The sequence below is a fragment of the Brienomyrus brachyistius genome, chromosome 14 (genome assembly GCF_023856365.1).
Source record: "Brienomyrus brachyistius isolate T26 chromosome 14, BBRACH_0.4, whole genome shotgun sequence".
NCBI classification, from domain to species: domain Eukaryota; kingdom Metazoa; phylum Chordata; class Actinopteri; order Osteoglossiformes; family Mormyridae; genus Brienomyrus; species Brienomyrus brachyistius.
Window position 1 is genome coordinate 9,227,314 of NC_064546.1, and position 19,824 is coordinate 9,247,137.

At 43.6% G+C, this 19,824-nt stretch overlaps 3 protein-coding genes across 4 annotated transcripts; 2 read left to right on the plus strand and 1 right to left on the minus strand.

Moving 5' to 3' along the window:
* Nucleotides 1–1,057: 1,057 nt before the first annotated feature.
* On the minus strand, nt 1,058–3,768 carry LOC125707678 (uncharacterized). 2 transcript variants are annotated; one of them, XM_048974961.1, is made up of 3 exons: nt 3,365–3,768; nt 1,865–2,621; nt 1,058–1,804 (listed from the first exon to the last, which is right to left on the minus strand). In XM_048974961.1, the coding sequence occupies exons 1-2, from the start codon at nt 3,370–3,372 to the stop codon at nt 1,904–1,906; spliced, it is 726 nt and encodes a 241-aa protein (XP_048830918.1). In that variant the 5' UTR covers nt 3,373–3,768; the 3' UTR covers nt 1,058–1,804; nt 1,865–1,903. The 2 variants fall into 2 exon arrangements, with proteins under 2 accessions (XP_048830918.1, XP_048830917.1); XM_048974960.1 differs by having other exon boundaries at nt 1,058–2,621.
* A 12,782-nt stretch (nt 3,769–16,550) lies between these two features.
* On the plus strand, nt 16,551–18,748 carry LOC125707671 (germinal-center associated nuclear protein-like). Its single transcript, XM_048974954.1, has 8 exons — nt 16,551–16,640; nt 16,807–16,890; nt 16,965–17,355; nt 17,459–17,710; nt 17,794–17,923; nt 18,112–18,291; nt 18,387–18,537; nt 18,631–18,748. The coding sequence occupies exons 2-8, from the start codon at nt 16,840–16,842 to the stop codon at nt 18,715–18,717; spliced, it is 1,242 nt and encodes a 413-aa protein (XP_048830911.1). The 5' UTR covers nt 16,551–16,640; nt 16,807–16,839; the 3' UTR covers nt 18,718–18,748.
* Nucleotides 18,749–18,805: 57 nt separating this feature from the next.
* LOC125707674 (nuclear pore complex protein Nup214-like) lies at nt 18,806–19,741 on the plus strand. The gene has a single exon (XM_048974957.1). It carries the CDS (start codon nt 18,806–18,808, stop codon nt 19,739–19,741), a length of 936 nt encoding a protein of 311 aa, XP_048830914.1.
* The last annotated feature ends 83 nt before the right edge of the window (nt 19,742–19,824 follow it).

A 19,824-nucleotide genomic window follows, 5' to 3' on the forward strand; every position in this document is an offset into this window, starting at 1 on the left:
GTCTGTTTCAGTGTAGAATTGACTGTAAATTCCTAGCAAAAAAAACTGCCAGAAAAGTATTGCAAAATTGCTGTTAATCACTGTAAAACCCCCAGCTCCATGGGTGTCCCTACAGGTGGCTGCCCTTTGCTGCCAGGCTTGCTGTCACCTTCGTCTGTGCCCATGTGTCAAGTAGGGCAAAATGGGGTAGGTGAAAATAGAATTTCCCCAAGGGGAGTAACAAAGTACCTTCATTTCATTTAGAAAAGAATTCCAAAATGTCTTTTACAGGTTTTGTCGTATGTAAATTACAGCAATTGTCTTTTTTAAACAGAAAAATAACAATTAACTGTAATCTAGTTTAAAATGTTATCATGTATTCTATTCAAATTATTGAAGTTACCTGGCAACTGGAATTGGCAAATACTATTGATTCCAATGAAACATTTGAAACCACAAAATCACATGAAGAAAACGTACGCTGACCGTTACTGAAACGACCTGGTATCTGTTTCATACCTCACTTTACAACACACAGGACTTTTTTTTAACAATTTAAAGGCACAAGTTATTTTACGTCATGGCCAAGCCACCTTTGCTAGTTTAATGGCAGAAAAATAGTCAAAGCCAGGCGCCTGGTCCACAAGGGATGTACTCAGTCACTGCTGTGTTTATGGTTTAAACATGCTATAAACTAATTTTTTCTAACATTTTCTTTAAGAGCTAGGTGCACTTGCACCTTGGTGGATTGCTATTATATTTGTGGATTTGCCAGGTAGAAGAAAAGAATGCTTCTCTACAGAGATACAGAAACAAATCTGCTTGTACACAATGTGAAAGCGTTTGAGCAGACCATCTACAACAACAGCAGGATTCCACCAAAGTAGAGGTCTGCATTCCCGTAGAATCCATGGCAATTAAGTGCAGGGCAGGACAAACTTTCATTTTTGAATGCAGGAGCACAAGGGAAGTGACTGATATCCTCGCAGTAAAAAGAATGAAACAAGTGCTTTTTGTTATCAAACAATTATTTATTTGCATGAGTAAATAGAAAATTACACAACAAAGTATAGCACGATATCACAACATTACATTGTCTCAAAGCGCTTTAGAGCACCCCCACCCAAAGCCCCCAGTGAGTAAGCCATAGGCGACAGTGGCAAGGAAAAACTCCCTAGAAGGAAGAAACCTTGGGAGGCACCAGACTCAAAGGGGAAGCCCAAACCTCCAGGGGCCGGCAGGGAGAGTGAAAAACACACACATCAGATAACTGCAACAGGTATTCTTCTACATATCCTATACATATGCATGGTACAGTGGTTAGCACTGTTGCCTCACACCTCTGGGAACATTTATCCATTTTCTAAAACCGCTTCTCCTGTTCAGGGATGTGGGGATCAATTTGCCTTTTGGAACAGGCGGTCAGATGGATCCCAGAGGCTACAGGCACGAGGCAGGGAACAACCCAGGATGGGACACCAACCCATCACAGGGCAGGCTCACACACACAGATCATTCTCACACACACACACACACACACACACAAACACACAAACTCACCATTCATTCACACACCATTCATAAACACCATTCACACACCAGTCACTCACACAGCATTCACTCACACACACACCATTCATAAACACCATTCACACAGCATTCACTCACACACACCATTCATAAACACCAGACACACACCAGTCACTCACACACCATTCACTCCCCATTCACACACACATAGACCATTCACATACACCATATACTCACACACACCATTCACTCACACACGCCATTACCACTCACACTCACTCACACATGCCATTACCTCACACACACCATTCACACACCTGTCACTCACACACACCATTCACTCACACGCCATTACCTCACACACACCATTCACACCCATCATTACCAAACACACTCACATACCATTGACATATACCACATTCCCATTTGATGTGGACACCTTCACACTGCCTGCTTCTAGATTATTTATGTTCAGGTGTTCCACTAATAATTTGTCCACTTTAGTTCCAGCAATTTCCCAATTAAGAGCATTCAGCTGGAATTCACTGTCTACAACCTCTATCTCCACATCCATAATTTCCAATTCAAATTCTGAATTAAAACCCCTCTCTGCAGTCTCCTCCAATTTGACCTCTCCAATTTGTATTTCGACAATTTCAAATTTATCATTTACACCATCTAGCTCAAACTGGCAGAGGTCGACCACTACGGCTCCTATTTTCAGCCTGTCTTGGTGGTCATCTGCAGGCTTTATGGAGACTGTCCTTTCATTTAACAGAAAAACCTCTAACCCATGCATGTCTAACCCCTTATCCCTCCCAGGCTGGTTGATGGGTGGAGTTGCTGGGGAGCACTCTCCTTCTTCACCCCAGCAGATGATCTCATCCCACTTGTCCCAGGCTGCCCAATACACATCATCCGTCCAGCTAACTGCCTTGGCAATTGGCTTTCGGGTGTGTGACACGATGGAACGGTCAGCCTGGTCAGAGGGTGATTCTGCTGGGGAGCACAGCTCTTCCTCATCTTCCCAGTCAATCACTTCCATCCACTTGTCCCAAGTTGCCCAGTATCGATCGTTGCTCCAGCTGACAGCTTTTGCAATTCGTTTGTTTCTGAATGAGGAAAAACACACAAGCAATACAATAGAGCTGTCAGTCACTCCTGGCACATGGAATTCAGTTCTGCACTGACACCTTCGCAATGAACAACTGCATTATAGCATAGGAAACTAGTTAACTTTCACATACAATTTACATATAATCAAGAAAGAAGCCTGGAACAATTTTAAATTTTACTAAATGGCAATATACTGATTTTAGTCACCAAACAAACTTTTCAGGTCTTGCTTCACTACTTTTATCTGTGTTTGTTGCAATACATCTGCCCTCTCCTGGTCTGCTGGAATATCATTGCTGTAGGCAGCACCGAGCGCAACCACCCGCATCCTCTTCCGAATGCAACATGAAAGCGCGGGAAAGCGCACGTGCAAAAGTGAAATATCATCTAGACTTTGCGGCACAGGAAACTAGCCGACTTGCACATAAAATTTAAATATAACCAACACAGTAGCCCGCAACAATATTCACTTTATTTAAAAGCAATGAACTAATTTACTCACAAGCAAGCGCAATTATTTACTTAAGCGCAGTAAAGCGCACGCGGAAAAGCGAAATATCAACTACACTTTGCGCATAAAATTTAAATATAATTAACATTGTACCCCGGAACAAAATCACTTTATTTAAAAGCAATATACTGACTTTACTCACCAAACATATTTTAATATACATGCAAATTTGACAGATACTAAATAAGAAAAATTATCCGATAAAATGGGAGCAGAAAAGCAACGTACCTCGTCATCTTGGTGCAGAAAACAAGTGAAGCTGCGTCTTTCAAACCGGCAGCGTCCCACGTGCCGAAGAGTCAAATGTAATCAAGCAACACGGCCCACACAATTAAATAATAACATCATAATAATTATAGCTCTTGTATAATTATTCTATATATTATTCTATAATTAGAGGAACAGACTTTTATAAGTTAACTTGTTCACCGAGAATAGTATACAACACCGTAAGCATATAACCCTTAAAGGATGATTAATTAAAATTCGCACATTCATCCTGCATAACATAAAACAATGACTTAAAGAGACTTAATATGAAATGAACGCTACTGTCCGAGGGCATTTATCTCCACAAATCGCTATGTAACATAATGTCTTAAATACTCTGATTTTCAGAATGACAGAATCTTAACATTTAAAACTTTGTTTTGCGATACCGATACGTAGTGATATTGGTATGTGGAACAACGTTATGTTACACACGCCTCCCACAATTCAAGAAGCTGTAGTTAGATTAAGAGCGTATTCACAATTTACCCGTTTGCCTTTTACCGTGACTGAGCACGATCCCCCACCCCAGCTGGTCTGCATTCCCCACATTGCAATTAACGATCCTGGCCTCAGCGCTTTTGTTACCGTGGGACTTTGTTATGTTGAAGAAAACATTAGAAGGGAACTTCTGTCGCACAACTGAATGAAATTTATGATTAATGCATGGCAGCATTCTCCAAGTACAGTGGGACGGACTCCCCAACGGACCGAGAGTGCTTGTGATGTAAAATACACTAAGATAATTCAGTTCCTTTAAAGAGCGGTTCTTTTAATACTCTGTATTATAATTTTCGTGTGCTGTCCCCTTAAAAAGCATATTACCAGTATTCCTTATTCAAATTGTCCCATTAAAAACTACAATCCCCAAACGTCAAATTGCATGCTTCTGCATGTCACCTACACTTCAGACTTCATCCTCAAAATCAAAGCAGTATTAACACAAGCGACATGTGCCATCACTTAAAGCCAATGTAACTTTTTTAAAATAAAGTCTGTTTCAACTGGATTTTTACCTAAGTAAAACAACCATTTTATGTTCTATTTATCTTAAAACTACTGAAACAAATAATTGGCTACAATGCAGTTCCGCTGTTTTGTTTGGCACCGTAAATTATGTCCTGCATTCTGTGGGAAAAAATGAAGGCTGAGGAATGTTACGTAACACAGTTAAAATGCAAAAGTTCTCTCTGGTGTAATTCACTGCATAAAACCATGGTCTTAAGTGTGGTGTCTTCTTCATAACACTCCCTGACTTTTGTATCCGTGACCATGAGATAGGGTGGGCTGCTTTTCTTCCTTCATTTTACTAGTGTTCCTCCCTTTCCTCCCAGCCTTGGCTGGTGGTTCAGGCAGCATCACCTTCTTTTAATGGACCCAGGTGTCATTTATTTTGAAGTGCAGAAAATGTTCTAGCAGAGGTCTTAGACAATTTCTGAATTACACAGAACTCTGACTTCTTCTGAAGCTGTGAGAAATTGTTCATCTGTAATTGTTGCATTGATATTTGTTGATGTGCGTGTGCCCTCCTTGAGCAGTAAAGGGGAGATCACATGCAGAGCTGATTTTCTGTAGTTTCTTAGTCTAAATAAAAATAAAATATTCTCTTCATATAGTCTGGAAGAGCCAATTAGTTATTTCTAGAAAAATAAATAGAGCCAATGAAGGAACCAGATGTCACAGTAACACAGGTCACTGTCTGTGGTGCTGGGTGTTGGGCTGGCGCTGAAGAAATAGGATAACTGGCCAAAGTGTCCGTGTGCCTCCACTGATTACAGGACATTAGTTAACAGTAATTAGCAATCACTTATAGTTCTCATTTATAATGATGTAAAATTATAAATATATATATATATCCATCCATCCATCCATCCATTTTCCAAACTGCTTATCCTACTGGGTCGCGGGGGTTCCTGAGCCTATCCCAGTTCCCAATGGGCACGAGGCAGGGAACAACCTAGGATGGGGGGCCAGCCCATCGCAGGTCACACTCACATACCATTCACTCTCACATGCACACCTATGGGCAATTTAGTAACTCCAATTAGCCTCAGCATGTTTTTGATTGTGGGGGTACACCGGAGTACCCGGAGGAAACCCCACGAGGACACGGGGAGAACATGCAAACTCCACACACATGTAATCCAGGCAGAGACTCGAACCTGGGTCCCAGAGGTGTGAGGCAACAGTGTTAACCACTGCATATATATATATATATATATATATATATTATGGACAAAATATAATCGTGATTTAATGTATCCCTTCTGCTCTTAAAAAAGCGCAATATGTCTGAATGACGAATATGTCTATTACGTTTTAATAATCTTGTTAATATTTGTTTACCTTTTTTTCTGTAATCACTCTATGTTAAAGCAATTTTTAAATCTAGCTGTGAAATTGATGATGCTGTTGTTATTCTGACTGTCTGAACATAAGTGAGGGGATGGATGCACTATTCTATGGAGGCCTCTGAAGAGAATAAATTATCCCAATATTATATTGGGAGAGATGATTAAATCAGAGCTAGATAAGATTTTAACAACTCTGAGCTATTAGTTAAGTTCTTCCCAAATGAGTTTGATGGGCCGAAAGGCCTCCTCTAATTTGTAAATTTCTTATGTTCTAAGACATACAGTACTGTGTGAAAGTCTTAGGCAGTCCAAAGAAATGTTTAAAGCTGTTTATCTGGGTAGCAAGTGTACTTTGACTTAGAATAAATGACACAATTTAACATTAGAACATGTGCAAATTAAGAGTAACACAATAAAAACTAGTAATAACTTCTTCTGTTTTCTAAAGCGTTACTGATATCTAGTTGGATGGCTAGATGAACACCGCTTCAGTTCCCAAACTTCTCCCCAGCGGCACCTCAGCCGTTCCATGATTTTGTTAAATTTCACCAACAGCTCAATTAAATAATTAATTATACTGGTTTAAAAAGTCAGTGACAGATTGACTAGCTGTACTGTATGAGGTGTGCTAGTGGCCAAGTCAAAAAATACATGGCTGCACTGGATGGTCGTTACAAATACTAGGATGATTTTAGCAGAGGTTCTGAAATGGCTAAGCTGACACACTTTGACAGGCATAATGTAGCTGAAGTTCAGCCTGTAGCTGAAGACCCTGCCCCACTGCAGAAGTTCAAGGGAATTCTGCTTTTCCTTCTCCATCACTTCCTGGATGGCCTCTTTCGAAGACCTCTTCATGCACACCCTAGCCAGATGCACTGAGAGGCTTGGCTGTGTCTTCTTGCACACGGGGCAGAGCAGGAAATGCCTGCTCGAAGCACTGGGGATAAAATAAAATTAAAAAAAGTCATAAATAAAGATTAGATTTGATTCATTACTTTTAGTTGAATAAAGAAACAGTCCAGTCATCATCAACACTGTTCGTTTCACAGTGGTTTGGATAAATAACATTTGCATATCCTGATGGCTCCTAGACTGAGTAAAGTACATAATCACAGCTATTGAAACATGTTAACTAATTACTTACATTTATATTAAAATAAAATTTAATTAATTAAATTAAACTTAAGCTGCTTCAAAATATTATTTTAGGTTTGTAATGTACATAATCATAGCTATTGAAACATGTTGACTAATTACTTACATTTATATTAAAATAAAATTTAATTAATTAAATTAAACTTAAGTTGCTTCAAAATATTGTTTTAGTTTTGTAATGGATGCAATTTAAGTTTTAACAATAGCAGTCAGTGGTCAGAGACTTTTGCACAGTGTCAGTAAAGTAGAACAAGTTTATCCACAATTTCTACAGATTCTAATGAAATGAACAGTCCATTATTGGGATGGCTGAGGTCCTTCACGATCTTCTTGGCCTTGGTCCAGCACCGCCTGCTGTAGATTGAGTGCAGGTCAGGGAGCTCGGTGCAGATGGTGCGCTCAGCTGATCGCACAACCCTCTGTAGAGCTCGTCTGTCCTGCATGGTGCTGTTCCCGAACCAGGTTTCCTCCCAGAGTACGTGCAGATCAGTTGCATTGGGGAGTCCATACTGTGATGCTGAGTGAGTGTAGTAGGAGTTTGAGAGATGAAACTCCTGATGATTTACTCCCTCGGCTAACTAACCAGAACAGGATCATACCAATACCAAAATTATAAGTTTATAAATGTTTTTCACTACCCTGATTCATTCAGTTATTTCTGTTTGTTAATTCCACCCCCCAAGCAAATACATAAACAAACAAACAAACAAATATTGAGGGGGGATGTGTCAGAGGTGATAGAATCAGTGGATGAATCTAAAAAAAAAAGTCATGATTTTTTTCTCTCCAAAACATAATGCACAAAAGTTAGGTAAGACATTGACATGTTATGACAGTAGCATGATGCAGAGGAACAAACAGAAGGAAATATCAAACTAAACCTGAGTCAACTAGGACTAATTACACTAAATTAAGTGGAACACACAAAATACCTAAAACCACTTAATAAACAAACAACAAATATTGCATTAGATAAACTATACTGATGCCTGAGAGAAGTTGTTGTGCAAGCTGCAGCAAGTACGTAAGGCACAGGTGCAGAGACACTACATATAGTGCAAACTAATTTAAAAGTATACAGTACACACAATGATTCCTGAAAAATCAAAATACCGTGGAATACTAATGAAATACTTATCAGGATGATGATGATGATGATGATGATGATGATGATAGAAATAATAAAGAATTAGTTTAAGGTATTATGCAATTGACATGTACAATTAAAAAAGAAATTGCACCAGACATTTCCTGTGGCAAAGAAGGGTTGCTTTGTGGCATGTCGCCGACAGGATGTCATGGACAGGAGGGTAGGCAGGCAGGGCAGCACAGGCAGAAGGGCTGGCGGGCAGCCAGAACTGTTTTGCCACTGCAGTTTGTTTTACAGTTTCATCTGCATTTGTTTCCCCAAGGTATAACAGCAGCTAATTTATGAACATGCTGCTTTTCAGAAAAGAAGTTTAATTTCCAGGAGCATGACCAGTGCACACATTTAGTGTTGACGGTTCTTTGTAAAATGGATGTCCTGTACTTTTATTGATCTGTCCGTCCGTCCATCCATCCATCCATCCATCCATTTTCTAACTACTTCTGATGAAGTTCCGGGTTATGGCGAATTGAACGTCTGACTCCGGTCAGCTGAGCAAAGTTGGTAACCTTGGTATTGTGTGTAGGAGATTCGGTATAACTATAATTTCGTTCTCCATTTACATGCCGGAAGTGTCTTTAAGTGTTATGTAGTTTTGCCTGAAACGCAAAAATAAAAGAAAGCAATTAGAGCTAACCAGTTGCTGCTGTAGTGATTGAAGAACTTTTGTCGGAAGTTGGATTCGAACCCACGCCTTACTTCGGAGAACAGAATACACCTTACTTCGGAAGGCTGTTTACGTTGAGTCGGACGAATGAGACCACTCGGCCATGGGGCAGTTTCCAGTTAAGGCTGGCTCGCTGTGAAGAGTGGGTGAGTCCTAGTGTGCGTTAGAGCGGGGTAGCGATTTCAGTCAGAAATTTCAGGGTAATAGCGGCGAAAAAAATGGATCATATTGCCAATGTTGCTCAGAATCGCAGTAGCCTTCCGATGGTATGCGGTGCGTTGCGGTAGATTACTGTGACAAGAAAGCAAACTTTCATTATTACCATTCTGTTTATATTAAATTACGATCTTCCATATTAATCAAGGGATTGTAAAACTGAGAATATTTCAGCTCCAGTAGTTTATATTAAAGTTGCCCGAGTCACAACATGGTCTTTAAATGGCAAAGACAGACATAAATCAAATGTATATGAGCAGCAACATAACTTAGCATCCGGACCCCCCGCGACCCAATAGGATAAGCGGTTTGGAAAATGGATGGATGGATGGAAATGTGATGTGGTGGCGAAGTCGTGCAGAAGTTTTACAACTGCACTATCGATTTATCACTTTATTTAGAAATATAAATTCAGTTCTTATCATTTTTAAAAGTTACTTTCTTTCACATTTGAATTTCAAGGTGTCCCTCACAGTGACACTGAAGGGCGGGGCTACGGGGGGCGGAGGTGGGGGACGCGGTCAGAATGGTATGTTAATTACACTTTGGCTCCTCAAATTTCACCATCCTATGATTCTGCTGCGCGTCCTCGTGACCCAATTTTAATAGTTTTATTAATATTTTTTTTTAAAATTTGCGAATACAAAAAATGTCGTCTTTACTGCAAAAAGTCATCCCTTATGTGTAATGTAATGCTTTTTTTTTACCACTAGATGTCGACATAGACCGTGGAAAGCCGGTCAAAGTAAGTGCGACACTTTGCGGCAATTACAATATTTATTGTTAAATCAATGTAAAAAAAATTAAATGTAATGACTTGTACTTTTTTATGAATTTGGATCTCTTTAGAGCAAACATATTCAAATGGTTTGCTTTTATAACGCTCCAAGTAACTGCGCAAGCCCCTCAAAGTGCTTTATGCCTCTCGCTTCCCATTCATTTCAATGGGCTTTCCCGACATTTGGGTAATTGTTTATTCCAAAGCCTCGAAAACACTCTGAACTGCAATTTGTCATGCAAAATGCATAATTTGTTGTATAAAATATGCTGACTTCTAAAAAACAATTTATTAAAAGAAAATAAAAAGGGCATGCCATTATATATTTGGTTGCTTTTTGCCACCGTTTGACCGTTTTCTGCTCAGTAACTGTGCCTGGTCCTTCCCTGCTGTAAAGCTATTTTTAGTACCTCTTGCTAGCTCACCATTTGGTCACTGACAAAAGATAAAAGAAGCCGACCACCCAGACAGGCAGGCGCCCAGAGTAATTACTGCCATAAAGCTATCACGTGTACGGGGAATGCAAAGAACGAAACTAAATGGATACAAACACCCCAGCCCATTTCAAAACAAAAACATTTCGCTGCTATTTTGCAACATTCTGGATATTTCAGAGCACAATGTTTACCTTCTATGTAAAGAGCTAAATCCCAGATGAAAAGCAAAGTCGCAAAATATTCCTGCATGAGCGCCGAAACCCCCTCCCCCGTTGTTCCCCCCAGTTCAGGAGTGGACGCTTCTGCTCAGAAGCTGCAAGGCTTTTGGCACAGCGTTTGGGGAAGCTCAGGGAAAGCAGCAGTCGAGCCCAGAGGACCCCCCCGCGGGAGTGAATGCGTCTTTTCCGGTGCTACATTGCTTTTGCACGGTGAGAGCGTTTGGAAAGGCCCAGCTCGGCGAAAGCGGCAGCCGATCTCTTTACGGACCCGCCCCCGCTGGAGTGAGAGAGTCTTCCACGGTGCTGCAAGGGTTTTGCACGGTGCTAGCGTTTGGAGAGGCCCAGCTCGGCGAAATACTAGGTAAGTTGAATCCTAGGTCCTTAGGACTCTGAGCGTATTCACAGTGGGCTGTCTTTTCGGAGCCTGCTTTTTATTACAAGTTTAGCTGTTTATTACTAGCTATCATTCTTTCATACCTTTAGCCCCATCCCTTCTGCATTGCCATAGCGCTTTGGTTTCATATCTGATTAGTATTTAGTTGTTTTTTTTTTTCATGGTAGTTGAATGCAGGCTCCGCTCCTAATCCCATTAAATTTGAGAAGGGTCTGGCTGCAGAAGGGACCTGAGAGCGCGTGTCCTGTCAGGCCCCATTCCATTCTCAAGCCCCTACGTCATTTCCGTTCGAAAGACAATCCATCTTGTCGTGCGGATAATTCTGAAGTCGTGGAATGTATGACTTAACTATTTAAAAATTAATTATCACATCGAAATACGCGTGTGTTGAACTCATCGCCTTAGTACAGGCAACTCATGTTTACCTTAAAAAAGTCCTAAGAGTAGTGCTCGGTCACATAAAAAAGTCAGCCAAAGACAAAGTAAACTTTATAGTAATCTCAGCTACTGTATATACAAATATATAGAGAGACAAGACGACGTGACTCCGACGTGACTTACCGTTATCAGGAGTGGCAAGATGGACTTCATAACTGAATATTACACTGAAGAAGAGAAAGATACCATTGTCTATCCCTTTTTATTTCAGTTTTCAAATGTTTCAAAGACATGCATTTGTTTTTAGAAAACACAGCCGACAAGAGCTTAATCGTGTTTTGTGGTTTAGCGTAGTAGGTTCACTGTACAGTACATTGTTATTGTCACAACCGATCGTTCAGACCTCGTGGACCACGCCCACCTCATTTATCTCGTGTGAATCCAGCTTGTTACCAGCTTTCCTGTTTGATCTTGTTTGTCTTGTGTATTTCAGTGTGTTCTATTTCATTCTCCAGATCTGTCGTTGTTGTTGCTACGTGCCTTGTTCCCTGTGATTCCCTTTTTACCCTGATTAAACCCCGTTTATTCGCATTCACGGCTCCCTTCGCCTGCTTCTCCGCACCCGATGTCAGTTATTTTATATATTAGTCATATATATGCATCTGTTTTTAGTGAAAAATCCTTAATCACTGATTGCAGTTGTCATGCCCGGCTCGTCCGCTCCTCCTGTGTGCCACGCCCCCTGATTACCCACGTGTTTTCTCCCGATTGTACCCAGCTGTGTCTAGTTAATTTGCTCAGTCCTGTGTATTTCAGTCCGTGTCTTGCCTGAGTCCATTGTCTGTCATTGTGGTTATTACCCTGTGAGCGTATTCGTGCGATGTTCCCTAGTCCTCGTCAGTTTAATAAATTCCCGTTTGCCCTGATCTTGCCGGCTCGCCTGCCTCTTTGCTCGTCGCCCCGTCCTTGCGCCTCACCCGCACCGCACGCGCGTGACAGCAGTACTGTAAATTATTGTATATTTTCAAAGATCTGTTATTTGTATATAGTATTTGTTGTCATTTTATAAAGTAGTTCGTATATTTAAGTGTTTTATACTGTATTCTGTTGACATCCTGTTTGGTTTGAAAAATAAACCTTTTGCTGTTTTGTGAGGATTTTTTTTATTATTATTAAAAACAACATAGTTTGTATATAACTAGAATAGTAGTTTTTCTTGTAGAAATTTAATTCTCATCGGTTCCTTAGAAAAAAATTTACATAGTAAAAATATTGTATTATGGCCAGTACCAAAGCACAACTTTTTACTGGCAATCGTTTATTTAAATTAGGCAATTATGCAACTGTTTCAACTTCACGTTATATTATTGTCTTCACAATATAATTAAAAAAAATTTTATTTGTTTTTTTTTTATTAAAAAATGACTGACTTCGTCATATGTTTACATAATATTAAGGTATGTTCTAATATGTGATATATAGTGTAATACACGGTAAGAAAGTTCTAATTAGCTATTTAGGCACACTAGACTCTACATCTATGTTGGAACACTGGACTCTAGACATCGTTATTAAAATGATGTTATTACGTCGCACATATCTTGGGTAAAACAAATACGTTTTGTCAATAACCAATAACGCACAAAACATGTTTATTAGATTATGACTTAAAAGTTTCCGTATAAACATTTAAATGCTGACATTATTAAAGTACAATATTTGACGGCATAAATATGGCACAAGAAAATGATTAAAAGTACATATTAGCTATAGTCTGATGTCTCACAATAATAACACATACAGTAGCACTACATTTATTTACACACACATATGTACAACTATATTGTTCAGGTTTGAGACGGATTCCCTCGTTTAAACAGAAATTACGTATTGGGGTTTGTCAAGACGGATTTGTCCACAGGACGGATTGTTTGTTTGTCTCTTGGAAAAAATAATCTCTCTCCAAATCTGCTGAAATATAAAGCAACAACACACAACAGCGTGTTCATGGAGGCAGCCATGTTTGAATGGGAGATCGTCACCTCGGAATTTCCGGATAATCTGTCGTTTTAACGGAAATGACGTAGGGGCTTGAGAGAGGAAGGGGCTTGACAGGGGACACGCGCTGTCAGGCCCCTTCTGCAGCCAGACACTCGTGTTAAATTTGAATACTGGGTCATTAGGACCCAAAGAGACTCACGGGCGCCATTTTGATGACGTAAACTTTTTTTTTTTTTCGCCATTTTGGTATCCTGCCGTCCTGAGATATGCCCCGAAACACACAAAGTCAGCGCGCTGCAACTGAATCCCAACATGTTTAAAAAAAATGCTTCTAAACCGCAAATTAAACTGGGTGACGAGGACCCTGTAAGGTGCCAAAGGAGAGGAGACCTGCACATGTAAAGTCACTCTACCTCTGCTTCCAGCGAGACAAGAGCTCCAGATTCTGTTGAAGATTTCATCTTTTGTTGAACAACTTCTCAAGAATGGCTTCCAAGTTGTAAGTTATGATCAATTTATTATTTCATTTGAATCTGTAGAAATTGTGGATAAACTTGTTCTACTTTACTGACACTGTGCAAAAGTCTCTGACCACTGACTGCTATTGTTAAAACTTAAATTGCATCAATTACAAAACTAAAACAATATTTTGAAGCAACTTAAGTTTAATTTAATTAATTAAATTAATTAAAGGCGATTGGCTCAGCTGAGCAGTGCATCAGACAAGCCTCCAACATCCAGTCTCTGTTGAACAGGGTTGTGAAAGCAGATGTAGGTTTTCATGATATATTTAATCTTTGTGATCACATTGCTGAAACTCAAGATGGCATTGGCAACCATCGCTCAATTTAATTTCACTTGTCTTGCTTTCACAAGTTGAGAGAAGACCATGTGGCAAAAGTACATACTCTCCAACTACAGACCAGCAGTTTGAGGAAGAAACTGTGTAAAATAGTACTGTTATAAGGATACTAAATACTAGACACAGAGCCTCTGTCTTCCCACGTCACAGGAAAGACACAGCTTCTGTACTGACACCAGTATATATTGCAGTTCATTGGCTATAGTTCTTGACAAATATATACAAGATGCCTGTGTGTATAGACCTGCCCTGTCTATAGTTATTTTTCCAAAAAGGAGGTAACTGGATGTTCATCTTTCATATTACCGTAAATGTAAAAAAAATAATAAAGTATTTTCCTTGTCTGGAAAATGTATTGTGTACAGTTCATTGACTATAGTTCTCTACAAGTCTATACAAATGCCCGTTGCTTTGGATAAAGGCGTCTGCTAAATGCTTAAATGCAGTAACGGTCCTAGCTGATGAGGCGCCCTAGGCGAGCATCAGCGCCGGCACCCCCCCCCCCCCAGGTGTAGGGAAACTATAGCGGAACTAATGTTGCGTTTGGGTTTAGGTCTGGTCAGTTTTGCTGGTAACATTTTCGTTTTGCTCAGTTATAAGTGCAGCATTTGTTATGCGGCTGAGAAAGTGTTTTAAGTTATAACGTCAATATTCATGGATATTGGAGTTATTGTATGAGCTGCAGTCATAAGTTAATGGCGTGAGCAAGCTGTAGCCTATTTAGGTTTGTGTTTGGTTATTTTTAGGAAAATGCCTGTGTTTTTACTGATTCATTTTTTGATGTATGTGCTTTATTTTATCTAGTTCTCACGGCATGCTCGACCGGATAGATATGTGAATAAATGCCCGTGATCAGAGATCAACTTGTGTTCGTTATTGAGGGAGGTTACAAGGGGGGGCGGCTCATAGGAAAGTTACGTATCATCATCATCATCATCATCATCATTATTATTATTATTACTTAATAGGCTTTGCTAAGCAGGTAAATTCATGTGGGCTTGTTCTTTTCATATTAAGACACATTAATACCAACTAGCTTTAAGAATAGTGGAATGTTACACTTTTTTCTTCCTCCGTTTGTGGCACCCCCTGGATGAATGGCGCCCTTAGCATTTGCCTATATTGCCAATGCCACGGGCCGGCCTGCATAAATGCACGAGTGGTAACGCAATGGGGCTTATCATGGAAATTACCAGGGTCTTTCAGCTAACATTGCTGGCCTTTTTTGTTGTGTTTTGTATTTGCATTGTTCTGCATGTAGTAGGAGAGTAGTGTATGTTTATTTCGAATGGAAGAATGAAAAAATACCTATATGTGCATTACATTTTGAACATAAAAGTAGGCTGTGTTAAGAAAACCCGCTTCTCTGTCGATTTACTCGTGGCTCGGTCGTAAATACATGTCTGACATTTATAATGAACCAAGACAATAAAAATCGCTTCTCAAATTTGCCCATTTATGGTTCTTTATTTCTGAATGCCAGCTTGTCCCTGATAGACGTTCATTCATTTAAAAGGAGCTCTACCCCGTCCCAAGATGGCGGCTCTGTTGACGCATTCGCTCCCATAGACGGCTGTATTCAACGCGACAACCAGTGCTGCTGCCTTCTGCAGGTTGGCGAAGATGCGAAGGGAAACCGAGCATCAGATGAAGGTCCACTTGTTCTACCAGCAGCTCCTGAGGTATGGTGCTACTGTAGAGTAGCTGTTAGCCATCCATCACTCTCCATGTGCTCATCTACATCTCCATCCACTTCAGCGAATCTGTGTGGGGGCCACTGGACCTGCTCAGTCTGGTGGCAGCAAGCGTCTCGAACCCATCTGACACAATCTTCTGGAAGGCAGCCCTCTTGTTGCCAAGTGATCATGAAAGAGATGCCAGTGTTGCTAACCAGTAAGTGGGGGAACTGGGTGTCGTTCGGGGAGGGATTGGGTGTTAGTTGGGTTTAGAGGTCCTGGAGCTTACATTTGTGCCCCCCTCCCATCTCTGATGCAGGATTTTGACAGAATGGCTGGAGTCCAAATTCGGTAACTCGGAGAAGCAAGAACACAGGGAGATGGTCCCCAACGGACACATGCAAACCTTGAGCATCAGCAGCGGCCTGCGGAGCGTGGGGGAGCGCATGCACACAGTGCACGTGTGTGTGAAGGTGTGGCAGATAGGGGGGAACTTGCCGATGAATATCGACAGGCTTCATGCCCCTGTGTTGCATGTTCTGTCATTAATGTTAGTCTAGCATAGCTTAACATAGCCTAGCATAGTCTGGCACTATGTGATATTAGCAGGTCCTGTGGTAACACAGATGTTTGCGAAGGGTGCAAGTGCAGGAAGTGAGGCCATGTTTCTCACTGTGGGTCAGGTGGCCCGCGGGCCCCTCAGCGAGGAAGGCCAGTTGGCATTGGAGAAGCGGAAGGGGCTGATGGGCATGGGCGCCCTGCTGATGCTGCTGCCCTCGGCAGTCAGTCCCGGGGCTGATGAGGAAGACGGGGACATCTTCCTGTTATCCGCCCTGCTGCAACTCCGGCAGATCCAGCAGGCTAATGCCTGGCCACAGGCCCTTCCTCTGGTGGTGGTGGTGGTCCCAGGGCAGGCTGGGCACAGGGCCAGCGATGAACGGCTAGAGGAAGGTGTGACACTAACCGTGTCTATGACAACAGGTGTCGCGTGGGATTCGCTTACTTTACTTATAGCATTTCTCTTGAGGCTATGTTTACGTATGCAGAGCTAATACAGTTGGTTTGTTCCTCCTGTCTGACCATCGGTTTCCTTTCCCTGTATGACCTCATGCTTCAGACACTCATTGAGGAAGGTTTGATTTCAGAGTACATGTTCGTCCATATCCCCGAGACCACGAACGAACCCCAAGGATCCGAGCAGGTGAGTGTGCATGTTGTCGCTGGCCTCGGTAAGATTGAACCATCCCATTGACCATCACCCCCGTCTCCCCGCAGATCCGCCATGCCGTCAGGTGGCTCGCTGCCCGCTCCACGGCACCAGCCCGGCTCGTCTCGCAGACGTTGGTGCAGGTTGTGGAGGCCGGGCTCTGCCGCGAGTTTGCTGGTAGGCTTCACCGTGATCGGAGGGACCGTGACATGGCGGGACTGCCCTCCCAGGGCCCTGCACCCGTCATCGGCCTCTACAACACTGTCCTGGCTTTCTTGGCTGGCCTTGTGTCGTCCCCGAGTCTGGCTGGCCTCTCCTGGCCCGTGGCAGAGTTCTCGGTGCCAGGGGGTGGTGACTGCCTACCACATCTGCTCTGGAACTCGGCTGAGCACCTGGAGTGGCTCCAGGGGGCAGTCCTGAGCCTGCGGCTGCCCGACTGGCCGCTGCCAGCCGTGGGGGGTATGTCCATGCCTCAGATTCGGAATTCGGACTTCTTGCTAAGTGGCTGCTTCTTAGTCTGTTTCCTTAAATTTCTGCTGCTGCCACCGCTCCCCCCACCCAGCTCCTTGGAGCCAGCTGGTTGCCTCCATCTTCCAGTACGTATCTCAAATCCCATGGTCCCGCCACAGCCAGCCACTCCTTATGTCCCAGTTGGAGAACCTTTTGGAGAGGCTGCGTCAGGACTGTGTGGGCCGAGGTGGGGGGCCGGACAAGGAGCCCACTTTCTGGGAGGTGCCCTGGGACGAAATTGTCATGCTCTGTGTAGAGCACCAACTCCGGGACTGGAACCCTCCTGGGTGCCCCGTGAGTGAAGGTGAGGGGGGTGGGGTGGGTCTGACGTTTGGGGGGGCCTACTGGGGATGCCATGCAGGTGTGAACCTATCCCACCATCTTCAGATGTCATCAGTGACGACGGAGAAATCTCGGTGTATTTCCTGAGCGATGGGCTGCAGGGCTTCATACCGCCGTCCTGCTGGGTGGATGCCGTAAAGCAGACGCACAGGGACAAGCAGCAGGGGAAGGCAGGGTAAGAGCCAGCCAGCCATGTAAATCTAACACATTCCAGATAGACTGTTAACAGTGACCTGCAGATTTAATGAATATTATTTACTATTAAATGGAAGAAGAGGGAAAGCCATCAGCTTCCAGTCTTGCTCATATCCCCAAGAGTGATGTACAATACTGGCTTCTTATCCAAAGTCTCTGCCATTGCAGGTGTCACCAGAGCATGTGGCCTCATCCTCGAATGGCCAGGCCACGTCTTCAACAGAAGCTGTTTCACAGCATGGTTGAGGACCCTGAGTCCGGATCCGGTGTTGCCCCTGTTTTGGATGCTGCCTCCAGCCCCCAGGACCTCCTGGCTCGCATTGAGGAGGAGAAAGAACAGAGCCGCAGGTCTGACGGAGAACAGACATGCTACACACGTGTACTCTCTCATGTGAGTTGTGGCATAAACATTGAGCCATTTCCTGTTTGACTTGGATCTGCAGGTTCGAGGACCAGCTGCGTACCTGGCTTGACGTCGAGTCCCTGGGCCCTTCCTCTTCCTCCTCACCACTTTTCTTGCCTTCTTTGTTACTGTCTGTACCGGAGATCGTAGTGCCCTCCCCAAAGATGGCTGCCCCACCTGCACTTGCCCTGGTATTGACCCTGTGCTACACAGTTGCTCACATTTTAAGACCCCAAGTACCCTGTGCTCATCAGTTGAGACTGTTTCTGTGCCCATTTTTGTAGCAGAAGGAGCGCAGTGTCCGCAGTGACCAGGCCAGGGGAGCTGCCAGTTTGTATATTTCCGCAGATGTGACACAGGCGCGGATATAATCTCCCAGGCCGAAGGACGCCGAAATCTACCGCGCTGTAAGAACTCTGTTTCGACTTTTGAAGGCCGTATTTTTGGGCTTTTTACACAATGAATCCGTCTGGGCTTTTCGGCAGAACACAAGGCGGAGCGTTTCAGTCTCCGCGCGCCCCGACCTCGGGGCTCTTTTCCTTCGGCCAGCAGAACGCCCCTTTCGTGCAGCCGCCTGCCCTCGGCCAGGGCACCGGCCAGACCTCGCTCTTCAGTACATCGTCTGCCTTCGGCCAGACCGGATCCCTTTTCGGGCAGCCTGGCGGGACGGCGTCTGGACAGGCCCCGACCTTCGGCATGCCCGGTTCTGGGAGTCAGACCCCGTCATTTGTACAGAGCGACACCAGGTTCGGCCCGCCGCCCTCCTTCGGGCAGCCGGCCGGGGTCGGTCAGAGCTCTGTCTTTAACCAGAACTCGGCTTTTCCCCAGACCTCTGCCTTCGGACAGACCGGCGGATTTGCTCAGCACACACCCGGCTTCGGCGGCTCTAACGCTATCTCCGCCTCCTCTGTTCCCCCCTCCTCGGGGTCTAGTCAACCACTGAGATTCGGACAGTTGTCCACAGGGTCTTCTTCGGTATTCTCCCCTGGAAGCGTTCAGGGCCGCGGATTTAGCACCTCAGAGTTCAGCTTCAAGCCGTCAGACGCAGCTGTGTTCAAACCTATTTATAGCGCCAGTCCTGAACCGGCTGTGTCCCAGGCTGTGTCCGAGTCTTTTGGTTCCAGCCCATCCAGCACCACCGCTACCAGTATGGACAGCAGTGGGCCTGCTCCTGCTGCCTCTGAGTTCCTTTCTGGAGCATTAGGTTTTAGCTTCTCACAGCCCATCGCAGTGTCCAGCAGCATCCAGCAGCATCCTCCCCACCAAAGATGCACATCCCAGCACCACCCAGGAGTTCAGCTTCTCGAAACCAGCAGCACCCTCCGTTGGTGCTGGCAGTGGCCTGGGTGGGGGGACCTCCCAGGCCGCCTCTGTCTCCAGGTACTCTGCCTCTAGCCTCCATGAGCCCCGGCCACTGTTTGGTGCTGTCAGCTTTGGTCCGCTAAAACCCAAGACTGACGCTGGGGTTGTGTCTGGTG